Below are 12,916 nucleotides of genomic sequence, written 5' to 3' on the forward strand. Positions count from 1 at the left end.
ACTGGGAGGACAAATGAAGATTAGTAAAGTGCACTTGTGTGTGCCTCAAACTGGGACAAAATGGTTGTGCCCCTAAGGCTGCTGGGATGTGCTGTCTTTCTATAATGGAAAGCCTTTTTGCTCTGTCTTGCCAGGGTGTGAGATGCAAAAAAGCGAACATAGTACTCAGAGTAATAGTGTTGCTGCCCCCTGAGAAATTCCTACATCCTTGTAGTAAATGTGTGTTGCCTCTCCTCTGCTCCTTTCCCCTTAGACTGGGCACTCTCCCCTTAAGTGTGCATTCTGTAGTATCCACTGTATTTCTGAATCCAGTGGTCCTCTGCCTCCTGCTTAGAGGCCATTTTTGTTACAGGCTCCACAGCTGGGGTGGGAAGGAACCCAGGATGCCCCCATTGGTATGGTGCTGTGAAAACGACAAGTTGTTTGAATCTGAAAGGTGCACAGCAAACAAACAAATGCCTTAGCTCATAATTTGGCTTCACCTGCATAGTAACATAAATACTAGTGATGGGTCCAAAACTGCAAACTTCAGATCCAGATCAGAATTCAACACAAGTCCCAAGGGGGGGATTTGGTTTCACTAACTTGAGAAAAGGGAGAAGGGAGATCAGTGAATTCCTCCTCCAAGTTGGAGAATGGAGAGAGTCACATTTCAGTCAATTTAACCTTGTCAAAGCAGCTGGATCTGTTGTGAGATTTGGGCCCTTCTCTAGTGTATTGCAAACTCCAGAAAGACTAGAGATTTCAGCAGTAAATCCAGTAGCTCATCCATGAATGATTTGATTACAAAGCATGACCTTTCTTGAAAGAGATCCTCCTATGTATTTCACTTTTCTTCTCTGGGTTTTATGCACAAATATGCCCATATTTACACACCCTCATGCTGCATGCTCTTAAGACCATTCTAGGTATAGCACTGAGTTATGGAGGTTACAGAAAACAATGCAGAAGATAACTGTTGAGATATGTTCCGCTATATACATTTTCTCAGAGCTGTTATGATTTTATGCAAGTTGAACATTTCTTCATCTACCTGCTATTAGCAGGCATGCTATTTTCTTTCTCTTTCTCTCTCTTGGCTGTTTTTACATTTTTATATAGTTTATGTATTTATTTTTAGTGATCTGAACATCTTGCATGTTAGAAACATCTGTGTTTTTAATTCCAACTCCACTACTGACAATTTCTTTTTTTCTTTTTTTACATGACTTTAGGAACATTATTCTATCTCCTCTGGTCATTTCTAAAGTTAAAAAGTGGTTATTAAGAGCTTACTCTGACGATTACTGAATGTGAACCCTCATTGCTCTGAAAGCTCTCATTCAAAGGCAAGAGTACAATATCCAGGCCATGTGTTGTGTCCATCATTCATCATTATGCACATCACAGGCAATATCAAATGACACTTTCACACCTGAATTCCAAACCCACAACTGTAATGGATGCATTATCTGGATAGTATTTTTCCAGGTTCAAAATATAACAAATTAACTGCTGGGGAAATGAAATATTTCTAAGTTCAGTCTGGGGGAATGAAGGAATATCTGAACTATACACACCATTTGGGTAATAATTGCACATTTGCTGCACTGGAAACAGATTGTCTTGGAAGGAGCTGTGTGTTGCAGTTTTAGAAAACCCATGTGCAACCCTGGGGTTCTACCCAACTGAAATCCACTGTTGGTTTGCCCAACTGAAATCAATGGACAGTACTAACTAGATTCATTAGTTACACTCTAAGCATAGCATAACTGGATACCAACCCCTGTTTTTAATTATTTTACTGTGTCAGAACTGTCCTGCCTTATCATTCCCTCTTTTTTTAGTGCTCTAAGTGCAGTTGTTTATATAGGCAAAACAGTACCGCCAGCCTACAAAAGGGAGGTGTCAGGTCAACAGACTTGGGGGAACTCTGAAATTTGCAGAACTACAAAAAAAGCCTATATAAAAACTAAGAGGAAACCCGCACACACACCACCAAAAAAAGGGGGGACCGTAGCTCAAAGAGGACTGAGCATGCTCAGTGTCCCCCAAATACTGACAGATTATTGGAAGGATGGGGAAATGGTTGAGAGGGAAATGGGATGAGGTGTCCTGGAAAAGGGCATGGGTGGCTAGAGCAGTGAACAGAAACACTCGCTGCAACATTTTCTTACTGATCTCCCTTATTCTCATCTCATACTGCTACATGCATAAACCAGCCTTTAGAGACCCTGAAGGAAGGAACAAAAGTATTCAAGGCATCAACATGTGCACTGGCTGAGTCAAAATAATTTACTGAGGATTCAGGTCAAATGCTAACATTTTTGTGTTGCTATCAAGAAAGCCACACATAGAGGACTTAATATGAGCTGCAGTAAACCATGGCTCAGTTCTGGATCTGTTTCTAAAAGCTCTGCAGTGAAATGTGAAGAATGAAGAGTGCCTCTGAGCATATGCTGAGCCCCTGCTTTCACCACTGATCTACATCTGCCAGACATCTTGGATTGGGGGCAGGGAAAGCAATTCACAAGCAGGGAATCAGATGGACACAGAGAGCTTCTTGCTACAGATCCAAAAGCAGTCTCATACTTCCTGGACTGTGGAATAACAATGACTAAATTATGCTTCATTCAACAACCAACTCCTCTTTTACTCCTGCATTTAAACCCACTTTCGTCACATCTCATCCATCTATTCCTGCCTCAGCTGTCATTTAGGAACCTGAGTAATATACAGAAGACTATATTTTCCAAATTAAAGAGACAATCAACCCATTGGGCTTTAATGGAAGTTAGGAATGCTGGTTTAACAAATCCAGTTTTCACATTCACAGTTTACATCACCTTTGTAACCTGCCCAAGACTTTCTGGGCTGATGTCCTCCTCTATTTTGTATAAGATCAACCCTACTTACTAGCCTTTGAAGGACACTCAGTTGCCACCCGAATAGCCCAGACTGCTTTCCTGTGCTTTACTAACTAATCCAAATTAGTGGCAGATTCACACTGTATATTTAAAGTGCATGATTTCTTCCAAACAACCCTGGGAGTCCTAGTTTCCCCAGAGCTACCATTCCCAGGATTCATTGGGGAAAGCCATGTGCTTTAAATGTATGTTAAATGTGCTTTGTTAAACGTGTGTGGTGTGGATCTGCCCTAGTTGAGGCAAGAGGCTATGCCCCTGGGGTATTGCTTCATGCTTATCTAGGTAGAAGTGTGTCCTTGACCCTGAATAACCTCACCCAAAGTTATGTAAAGAAGTACCTGCTGAAGTTTAATTGGACTGCAGTCTGGACACCGCATAGGCAAACCTCACAACAGAAGCCCTGCCTTAAACCTGCAGATCCTGCCATCCTTATTCCAGCATTCATCATGACACTCCCGTTTTACCATCTGCTCCTTCCCACCTGCTGTGGTCTGCAGTTTCAGCTCTGCGCCATAACACTCTGCAAAGGTACGGGGCGTGAGATAGCTCTAGCACAGTGGTTGGGTCAAGCCAATTCATAGATTAGAGGGTTGGCATCCTGCCGCTGAGATACAGTTCAAGTTGCCTACACAGTGTCCAGGCAGCAGATACGACAGTCAAAACAATCATACATTCCATTTAAACCTGACCTTGGATGCAACAGAGCACTGCAGCCTTTAGTGTTTCTCCTGGTTATTCTTGGCTTCCTCTCTCCCTACCTCCGCAGCACATCTAAGGCTGCAATCCCAAACACACTTACTAATGAGTAAGCCCTACTGAACATACTTCAGAGACAACTGCAGCACATTGGGGCCATCCTTCCCTCGGTCTATGGAATCAATATTCCAGCATCTCGCCATTAAGCAATAACTTAAATGAAAAACCAAATGCTTAGATTTCCTACTTCTGCTTTTTTTTCAACATTCATTGATAGTGGTCAGTCACAGTTAAGGCCCAGAAGGTAGGTTGTTTTGATTTACATCAGCCTTGGGGGTCTCCTGATAATGGGTTTGAAAAGCTACAGCAAAGGACTCCCACTAACTGTCTGGGTCCAGATCCAGTGCCATAATAGATAGATAGATAGATAGATAGATAGATAGATAGATAGATAGATAGATAGATAGATAGATAGACAGACCCCCAAGTGTGCAGCTATTCCCCCTAGAAGCTTGACCAACCATAGTGACTTTTGTAAAGTTCCTAGATTGGCACTCTTAAAATGAGCCACCAGAAAAAATGCCCAGGGTCATAGTCCAGGATGGTGCTAGATAAGGATCTAAAGCTTCAGGTTATTGCCACTGCAGATGGGATGGATCAGGCAGCAAGCTGATGAGCTATAAAGATGTGTCCAACATTTCAAACATGCTCTGCTATGGACTTTTGTGCAATAAGGAGGTACATTTCAAGATAATGTTTCATGACCTTTTAGTCCTGTTTAGAGTTTCATTCCTGGGTTTCCCCTCCCACCTCTTTCTCATAAACAACCTTTTTTTTTAAGTACTGCACTTCATAAGAGGTGTAAGCTTTTATGCAACTGGCCTCAGATGAAGTCTCAGATTGCTCCTCTACCTGTATCTTAACATATGCATTGAGTTTCACTTCTGGTGCCAATTTCTTTTGATGCAGAGTTACCAGGCAATTTAGGATGCCCCTTCAAGGTTACTTCCCATACAGGAACCACTCCTTTTTGATACGCTGCACCTTTTGGTGCAGGGGTGGTCAATAGGTGAGCACACAGTTGGGACTGCAAATACAATCAACTTTATATTAGGGTGAGGGCATTAAAAAGTCAAAGTCTGCAATTCCGAGAGGCAGAATGGGAAATGCATGAAAACAAGTATGGAGTTAGATAATGTGCAAACCCAAGTACAAGAGCAGCAATTGAAAATTCACTGAAATAGTACTGGTCGGGATCCAGCCTAAGATGCTGGGAAATAGCAGCAGTGAGTCCCCTCCTCAGAAGTACTAGGCTTCATCCTCACAATTCTATCTTGAACATACTCCTAGCATGAATAACCTCAACTACTATTGAAATCAGTAGGCTTAGCTTTGCCTCCCTTACTCTCTGATGCCCCATGGATCCTACCCCATAATTACATGAGGATGGTACCCCATGGAAGTCCCTGAAGTAACCCCCTTCCTTATGAATTTTTTTGCATAGACTGCAATGATTTCCCCCTAATGTACAGGAGTATCCTGCATGGATCTTTAACCAAGAATATTTATGATTCCTTTACAGGCAGAGTTGTGGAGAGGACAGAATATTTTTAGCAGTGGCTTAAGGCAATAGGAAGGATTATTCCATCCCTGCTCACTGCAATGGAAGATATTCCAAAATTAGCCTTTTAAATTCATAGCATAGTTGGAGAGCAAGCAATTAGAGATGTGATGCCAAGCTCTTCCTTTGTCAGCATTCTACAAGAATGGTCCAAGGCACTGTGACATAGGTGGCCCTAATCCTGCAATGCAAACTCCAGCACTGCTGATGTGTGAAATAATTAGTAAGCCCCTCAAATCATAAGCCATTAGAAAACCCTGACAGCTTTCTTTTTTATACATCTTTTCAGCAGTGACTGCCAAGAAGGTTAGAGAAATTGCCTTTCTTTGGCAGGGGCAGTGCAGGGTTGGGGGAAGATCAAGAAATTGACCCACATTTTATCATGTGAATCTAATGTTTGGGGGGGGGGTTCATATTCAAAAAGTGAGAGTCAGCTGTCCTGCAACAGGTGTAGAATCAAAACAAGGCCTGCATGTCGCTTATACTCTGTTTAAAGGGAGTGCAGGTGTTGTTGAGATATATTGCCCCTCTTGGCACAAGCATATGGGTTAAGGCCAATACACACAACCCAGGTGGTTCATTAAGAATGCAGGTTAAGTGGATTGTATAGAGTTTGGCACACGATCAATAAATTAGGTGATTGCTTCAGCATGTATCGCATTCAGCCTATATCATTTTCAATGCTAAGCTGTTGAAAGTGAGTTGAGTGGGGTGCAATAAGTAAATAAGCAACAGTGGATTTGCTTTACCTTGTTGCCAAATTCTGTACAGATCCAAGCAGATCACATGCTCAACACGTTCTTTTGGTCTGGTGAATTTTTGGTCCTCACAAGGCATCCATCATCCATATCAGTGCAAGATCAGGACCCATAAGCAAGCTGCCTGAGTAATACTTGCAGGATCCACATGAGTGATCTGGTTGGGGATTTCAGTTTTGCTCCATTTGCTCCCTATGGCATGGGTGGGTATATATATAGGGGATTTCTCACATAGTCTCCAAATCCTAAGCTTCTAAATATGATATAAGCACACACACACTGTGTGTGTATCTGAGTGTGCTATTTCAAATAATCATACCGTGTTTAGCAGCTCAGGAAATAGGACACCCATGGTGGCCTCAGAACCAAATCCTGTTGGCTTAGAAGGGTCATCATCTTTTTTATTACTGATGAGAAGAAGGGGATATTGGCCTCACTCTTTTAAACACTGGTTCCAAAAGCCACTTTCCTAGGATGTTGATAGCAGAATGAGCCTTTACTGAAGGGCTATCCTTTCCCTTGAGAGCTGAAGCAGCCGCATCAACGGGACACTACCAAGCTAAAATGCCAGTCTATGAAGAGCAGTCCAACCAGGAGTCTTATTGCCTCCTTGACTCAAAAGAATGGATCTGATTCTGATGTGTGAGGTTGGCCAAATTCTGCTACCATATTGCCCATGGGCATTTCCCCAACAGATTAGCCCACTGGGAGTAGACTTGGATTGTATTTACTCTAAAGCTGAGGAATATTGACACCACCACATGACAGCAACATCCCAAAGGAAGCCTTAACTTCCAAGCCATGTGTTGCATGTATCCATCCACAGCCATCTCCTCAGCTGGGGCAACTCCGTCAAGACTCATTTCCATGGGGCAACTTTGCCCACACCTGAACAAATGACCTTGGGCTGGCGTTATTGTATAAGCCCCATCACTACCAGACGACGCAAGTCAACAAAGTTCAGACAAAGTCATTGGCACTCTATACTGTTGCATCTTAGCTGTGGATCTCAAACTATCTATGCCTCCAAGCACTGTGAGCAATATTTGTTGTGGGTCTGAGCTTACATTTGCCTAACAGTGTCACCCAGCAATGTTTTAGTCACAAATAAGCCTGGCCATCTCTGGTCAGATGTACATCTCTGCATATGATACCACTATGAATAAATTACCAGTTCCTCCCTACATGTGGAAGACAGGTGTGTACTCTTCATATCACCTTTCCTGGGTTGCACCCTCATGCAAGCAAACACCTAGGGCATTTGCCTTGGTTATCAAATTTGTGGCCGGCCCACATCCGTCCCCAACGCATTCCCTTTCTCCCCCTTTTATGTCCACAAATCTCCTTCAAGCCACTGGAGAATCTAGAAACACTATAAACAGGTATACTCTATAGTCTACTTAAGAAAATAGATATATTTTTGTGTATTAAATATTAAGATCCATGCAACAAATATCCATGCAGCTTTACTGTAATACTGGGTTAAATTTCACTGCAGTATAAATATATTCTAGGCCACAGCTTAGTTGCTCCAGCATTTGAAACAAGATGCTTTTCAGTCCTGAATATGTCGGTGACCCCCAAACCAGCAAAAAATAATAATACATGTGTTCTTTTAAAAAAGAAATGTCTCCAGGCTCTTGATGTATCTCTACCAAAGCAACAGAAAATGTCCTACTAAACAGTGCCTCCCGCGAGCCTCACACTGGCGTGCTGCAGTGGATGAATCCAATGCAGCATTTTTGGTTCAGAAGCATGACCCTGCATGGTATATTCTCCCTTTGGCATTTCTGATCTGGAAATCTGAACCTTAAAGTAATTTGGATGGATGTTCCATTAATTAAACTATGCATGACCTTTTGTATAATTCCTGAAGCTTGAAAGCTAGATGTATAGTTGCATACTATTTCCTTGGGATATATTTTTGCATGGGCTGAGTTCTATATTAAATTATATTTATGCTAGTTGGCATTTGTTTGTTACTGTTGTTTACATGGGGAGATTGTTTGTTTTGTTTTTCTCCAATGCCTTTCATTTGATATTGTGACATAATTCTGCTTTAATTGTGCCATACAATTGGAAAACCAGAAGTCTGTGATGGGGAGGAGGGGTTGCATGAAAGCTTATTGAGCATCAAATGTTAAAAAGAGTCACTTACACAACTATTGCTTCCCATGCAGAACCAATACACGTTGTAGAACATTTTGTATTAACTACAATGCAAGGTATTATGCAACATCTGCAATTGTTCCACTCAAGTTTTAAATAAGTTATTAGGGTTGTTTTATTATTATTATTATTAGCTAGACATCAGTTAGCATTTTGGTTATATTAACATAGTTTGTGTTAGCTAGGGTGCAGTTGGCTGTTTTCAAGTTCTCCTCTCTAAAGTCCTCATTGCTATTATTCACACCTTCTTGTATCTCCATATAATCAGACTTACTAATAGTGGAGGCACTTCTGCTTTTCTTTAGGTCAGGGGAAGAAGGGATCTTTGGGCAGCTGGTGACTTGCAAGTATTGAGCTTGCTCCTCTCCTTCTGTCTCACGGTGATAGAAGTAGTTGAAATTGGACACTATAACCGGCACTGGTAAGGCAATTGTTAATACACCTGCAATGGCACACAAGGAACCAACTATTTTCCCACCTATGGTCGTGGGGACCATGTCTCCATAGCCAACTGTTGTCATGGAAACTACGGCCCACCAAAAAGCATCAGGGATGCTGGGAAACTGAGAATCGCTCTCGTCGGCCTCTGCAAAGTAGACAGCACTGGAGAAGAGAATGACACCAATGAAGAGGAAAAATATCAAGAGGCCCAGCTCCCTCATGCTGGCCTTCAGGGTCTGTCCGAGGATCTGCAATCCCTTGGAGTGCCTGGAGAGCTTGAAGATCCTGAAGACCCTCACCAGGCGGATCACTCGGAGGATGGCAAGAGACATTGCCTGCTGACCTTGTTGGCCATCTTCTGGTTTCTCAGCCAGTTCCGTTCCAAGTGTGATGAAGTAGGGGATGATGGCTACAATGTCAATGATGTTCATGATGTTGGTAAAAAAGCCAGCTTTGCTGGGGCAGGCGAAGAATCTCACCAAGAACTCAAAGGAGAACCAAATGATGCAGAGCGTCTCCACTATAAAGAAAGGGTCTGTGAAAGATGTTTGCTGCTGAGACCCCATAGTGCTATTGGAGTAAGAGCTTGGGTTGCTACTGCTGCCATGCATCTCATCATTCTCATCCCGGAACACAGGCAAAGTTTCCAGGCAGAAGCTTACAATTGAGATCAAAATGACCATGACAGAGACAATTGCTATAATCCTGGCTGGCCCAGAGCTTTCTGGATACTCAAACAGCAGCCACACTTGTCTTTGAAACTCATTCTCTGGTAAAGGCCGCTCTTCTTCCTTGATGTAACCTTCATCCTCCCGAAACATCTCCATAGCTTCCTCCCCAAGTTCATAAAACCTTATCTCTTCTGAGAAGATGTCTAAGGGGACATTAACAGGCCTCCTCAATCTGCCACCAGACTGGTAGTAGTACAAAATAGCATCAAAGCTGGGTCTGTTTCGATCAAAGAAATACTCGTTCCGAAGGGGATCAAAATATCTCATTCTCTTTTTAGGGTCTCCTAACAAGGTCTCTGGAAACTGAGCAAGTGTCTTGAGCTGTGTTTCAAACCGCAGTCCCGAGATGTTGATGACCACCCTCTCGCAACATTCATGGTCAGTTTCTGGGTTGTAGGTGTCCTGAGGATGACCAGGCAAAGCTGCTGCTTCATCTGTGGGATCTCCAGTGGCAACTGTCATATTTAGGCCTTTAAGCTAAACTTTTCTGAATGTCTGGTGGTGGGATGAGGTTCAGGGGGACTCTAACACCTGCCAGAAGGGTCTGCGCGTGGGCTTGGAAGTGGCTCATGAAAACGTAGAGAGGATGTAAAGGAAGCCTGTCCAGCTGAAAGAGAGAAACAAATAGCACCATGAGCATTAGCCCCCTCTTTCTTCACAATGTATACAAACATAAATGGGTTGCTTTTAATTTGCATCAAGTGTAGTCTAAAAATACTCCCATCACCCCATGCTATGCCATTTAAGGAAGCGCTAAAAGAAACAAGAATAAATGAAGGGTGCTTTCTCCCTGGCAAACATATCACACAACATAGGTGGGGGTTCTTTCTCCCCCACGGCCAACAGTTTATTCAAAGAACTTCAAAGGCTGCCTAGAGTTTGCTCCTGCCTTGAAGTGTTAAGATTTGCCCATGCGGCACCCGGGACTTGAGCATTCAACTCAAGGAATACCCTGGTGACTCAGAGGTAAACATTAAGCACTCTGTTTCATCAAACAGCATCGTGCACATTTAACATGCTGCATCCCTACCTTAATCTCTTTTGACTTTTGCAGTCCAGTCTCCCTCCCTTTCTTTCTTTCCTTCCTTCCTCCCACCCCTCCTTCTCCGCTGTTTTCTAGTGTGCAAGTGCTTTCCCCTGCTGCATTTCTGTACTGAGGCTCTTCTCTTAACAATTGCCTAAGGAATAAGAGCAAGCAAAAAACAAGGCACACGTTTACCTTGATGGAGGAGAGCTCAGTGTCTCTCACACTGACTCCATGACCTTAGAGAGAAACACAGAGGTTTCCAAGATTCCCATAAGTTCCTCAGGCAATATGGTGAGTCAGAAAGAAAGAAAGAAAGAAAGAAAGAAAGAAAGAAAGAAAGAAAGAAAGAAAGAAAGAAAGAAAGAAAGAAAGAAAGAAAGAAAGAAAGAGGAGGGTGGAGGTTTGCAATGAGGTGGTGACTGGAAAGAATTTTTGGTAGTTCTTGTAGCCCTTTGCTCAGGGCAGTGCCTGTCTGAATTGAAATCCTTCTGTAGGATAGTGGAAAGATGCTATACTCAGCAAAAAACAAACAAACCCTGATGTCCCCAGTGTCCTCAAGAGGTGTGACGTTGCCTGGAAAACCAGCAGTAAGACAGTGCTGGATGGGCTTTAAAACAGCATCTGCAAAGAAGACCAGGAGGGGGGTTGCTTGTTTTTGTCCAAATGTAGCCCTTCCCTCACAGAGCTGCATTGCAAGCTCTAGCTATCTTGGATGAAACAAGGAGAGCAACTGTGGTGGCATAAAAACAGAGCTATATTTCTCTCACGCAGAGACACAAACACACACTCTTACACACACACACAGAGAGAGAGAGAGAGAGAGAGAGAGAGAGAGAGAGCTGTATATTGCTGAGGGTAGAAGTGGTAGTCTACACACCATTCGGCACTTGTGTCGGTCTATGCAGCCTGGCTGGCGCAGGGTCCTCTGCAGTGTGGTCTCCCTCTTGATCTTCCTCCTCTCAGCAAGAGAAACAGTGCAACACGCTCTCTGCCGCGCAGAGCTCATCCAGCTGCGGCCGGGTCCACATCAAAGAAGCTCTGGACTTCATTCCGCATGCAGGACATGTCCTGGAAAGGCTTGGCCCTCCTAAGCACCTGAAGAAGACCCCATGTGGGCTCGAGGTCTCAGCCAGAAGCCCCCGCTGAGATTTCCATGTCCTTAGCACAATGCAGCATTGCCAGCTGTCCAGCCTCTGGCTTGGTCTAAGTGGATGCCCACCTCACTGATAACCACAGGAGACTATTCAGTTCTCTTCTCGGGATACTGCAATTTTTTTGTGGGTTTTTTGCCTTCTTGTTGCTAAGCCCAACCAAAGGATTTTTGCTCCCCAAGAGAGACTCCCTGGCATCCCATCCTCAGCAGTAGACAGCCGCCTTCCTTAACCACTCAGAGTCAGGATTCAAGAACTAAGGGAGGGGAGGCAAATGAAATACCACCTTTTAGTCTTAGTCCTTAAGACAGAGATTTTTGCATGCACCTGACCTGTTATCTTTCTTGATGCCCATCACCATCATCATCCCTTCAGGGTGTGCTTCAGATTCTCCATTCCCTGGATTTTCCCCTTGTCTCCTGTCTCCTAGCCTCCCTTCTCCTTGTGCATTAGAAAAATAGTACAACCCTGACAAAGCTTGCAGCCTTCAACTGCTATACTTAACCCCTTGTTTACCAAGGCAAAATCATAGACGGTTATCATATGCTCCATTCTCTTCCCCCTCCCTCCCTCCCTCTGCCTCCTCCTTCTCCTTTGAATTGCTAAGAGAATCCACCCCCCTTGGGAACGGAGGGTTTTTAAGGCAATATTTCTGAATGCCAAATGGGAGGCATCGTTTACAATCAACCTGATGTGCACAAAATGGAACAAAAACAAAATCTAACCTTGGTTTTTATATTGTCTCTCCCTCCCTCCCTGCCTCCCTCCCTCCCTAATATCACATAAATTCAAGGTGAATCATCAGCAAATGAGAGAGAGAGAGAGAAAATCTTCCAGCAGGTTAATTTTTATTTTGGCATCTTAATAGTGATGGAAATTTTCATTATACAAATGTTATAGTGTCGTCTGTACTTATCATATTTTAAATTCCTCCTCCAGTCTAGGTGCTATTCAATATTTCATGGATCTTTGATCCGCAATTCATAGAAGGACATACATATGTTTGTTTGTACGTGCATGTGTATTCTCATGCATATAGATTTGGCTAACGAAGATGTATTGGGGTCTTTGCAGTGCGTGAACCACATCAGGTAAATGCCTGCAGGGGTGCGGCGAATGGATGAAATCAATCACTGGACAGGCATGAGGCAGGCCACACACTACAGCAATGCTCAGCATAATCTCCAGAGGCAGTGAGGTGCACGCACCAAGGGAAAGGCTGTGCTTGATTTACCCTTTTCATTCAAAATATGAAGCATCCATTTTCACAGTTTGTGGTAAACCTCTATTTAACTGGGGTGTGGGGGGAGGTGAGCAGCGGCTTACAATTGGTTCTGCAGTTAGGCATGCAGCGAATACATAACAAGCTTTCTGTGCTGTGGCGCCCCTCCTTACCTGCGAACAGAGGAAGCTAAT

General features: G+C 43.4%; 1 protein-coding gene across 3 annotated transcripts; it reads right to left on the reverse strand.

The window, feature by feature from the left end:
• Positions 1–1,793: 1,793 nt before the first annotated feature.
• Positions 1,794–11,969, reverse strand: LOC310709766 (potassium voltage-gated channel subfamily A member 2). Of its 3 annotated transcripts, none has more exons than XM_083509804.1 (2): positions 11,833–11,969; positions 1,794–9,929 (listed from the first exon to the last, which is right to left on the reverse strand). In XM_083509804.1, exon 2 carries the CDS (start codon positions 9,782–9,784, stop codon positions 8,285–8,287), a length of 1,500 nt encoding a protein of 499 aa, XP_083365930.1. In that variant the 5' UTR covers positions 9,785–9,929; positions 11,833–11,969; the 3' UTR covers positions 1,794–8,284. The 3 variants fall into 3 exon arrangements, with proteins under 3 accessions (XP_083365930.1, XP_083365929.1, XP_083365931.1); XM_083509803.1 differs by having other exon boundaries at positions 11,227–11,969; XM_083509805.1 differs by lacking the exon at positions 11,833–11,969 and adding an exon at positions 10,542–10,648.
• Positions 11,970–12,916: the final 947 nt, after the last annotated feature.

This window comes from Podarcis liolepis (genome assembly GCF_965112155.1).
Source record: "Podarcis liolepis genome assembly, chromosome: 6".
Classification (NCBI taxonomy): Eukaryota; Metazoa; Chordata; class Lepidosauria; order Squamata; family Lacertidae; genus Podarcis; species Podarcis liolepis.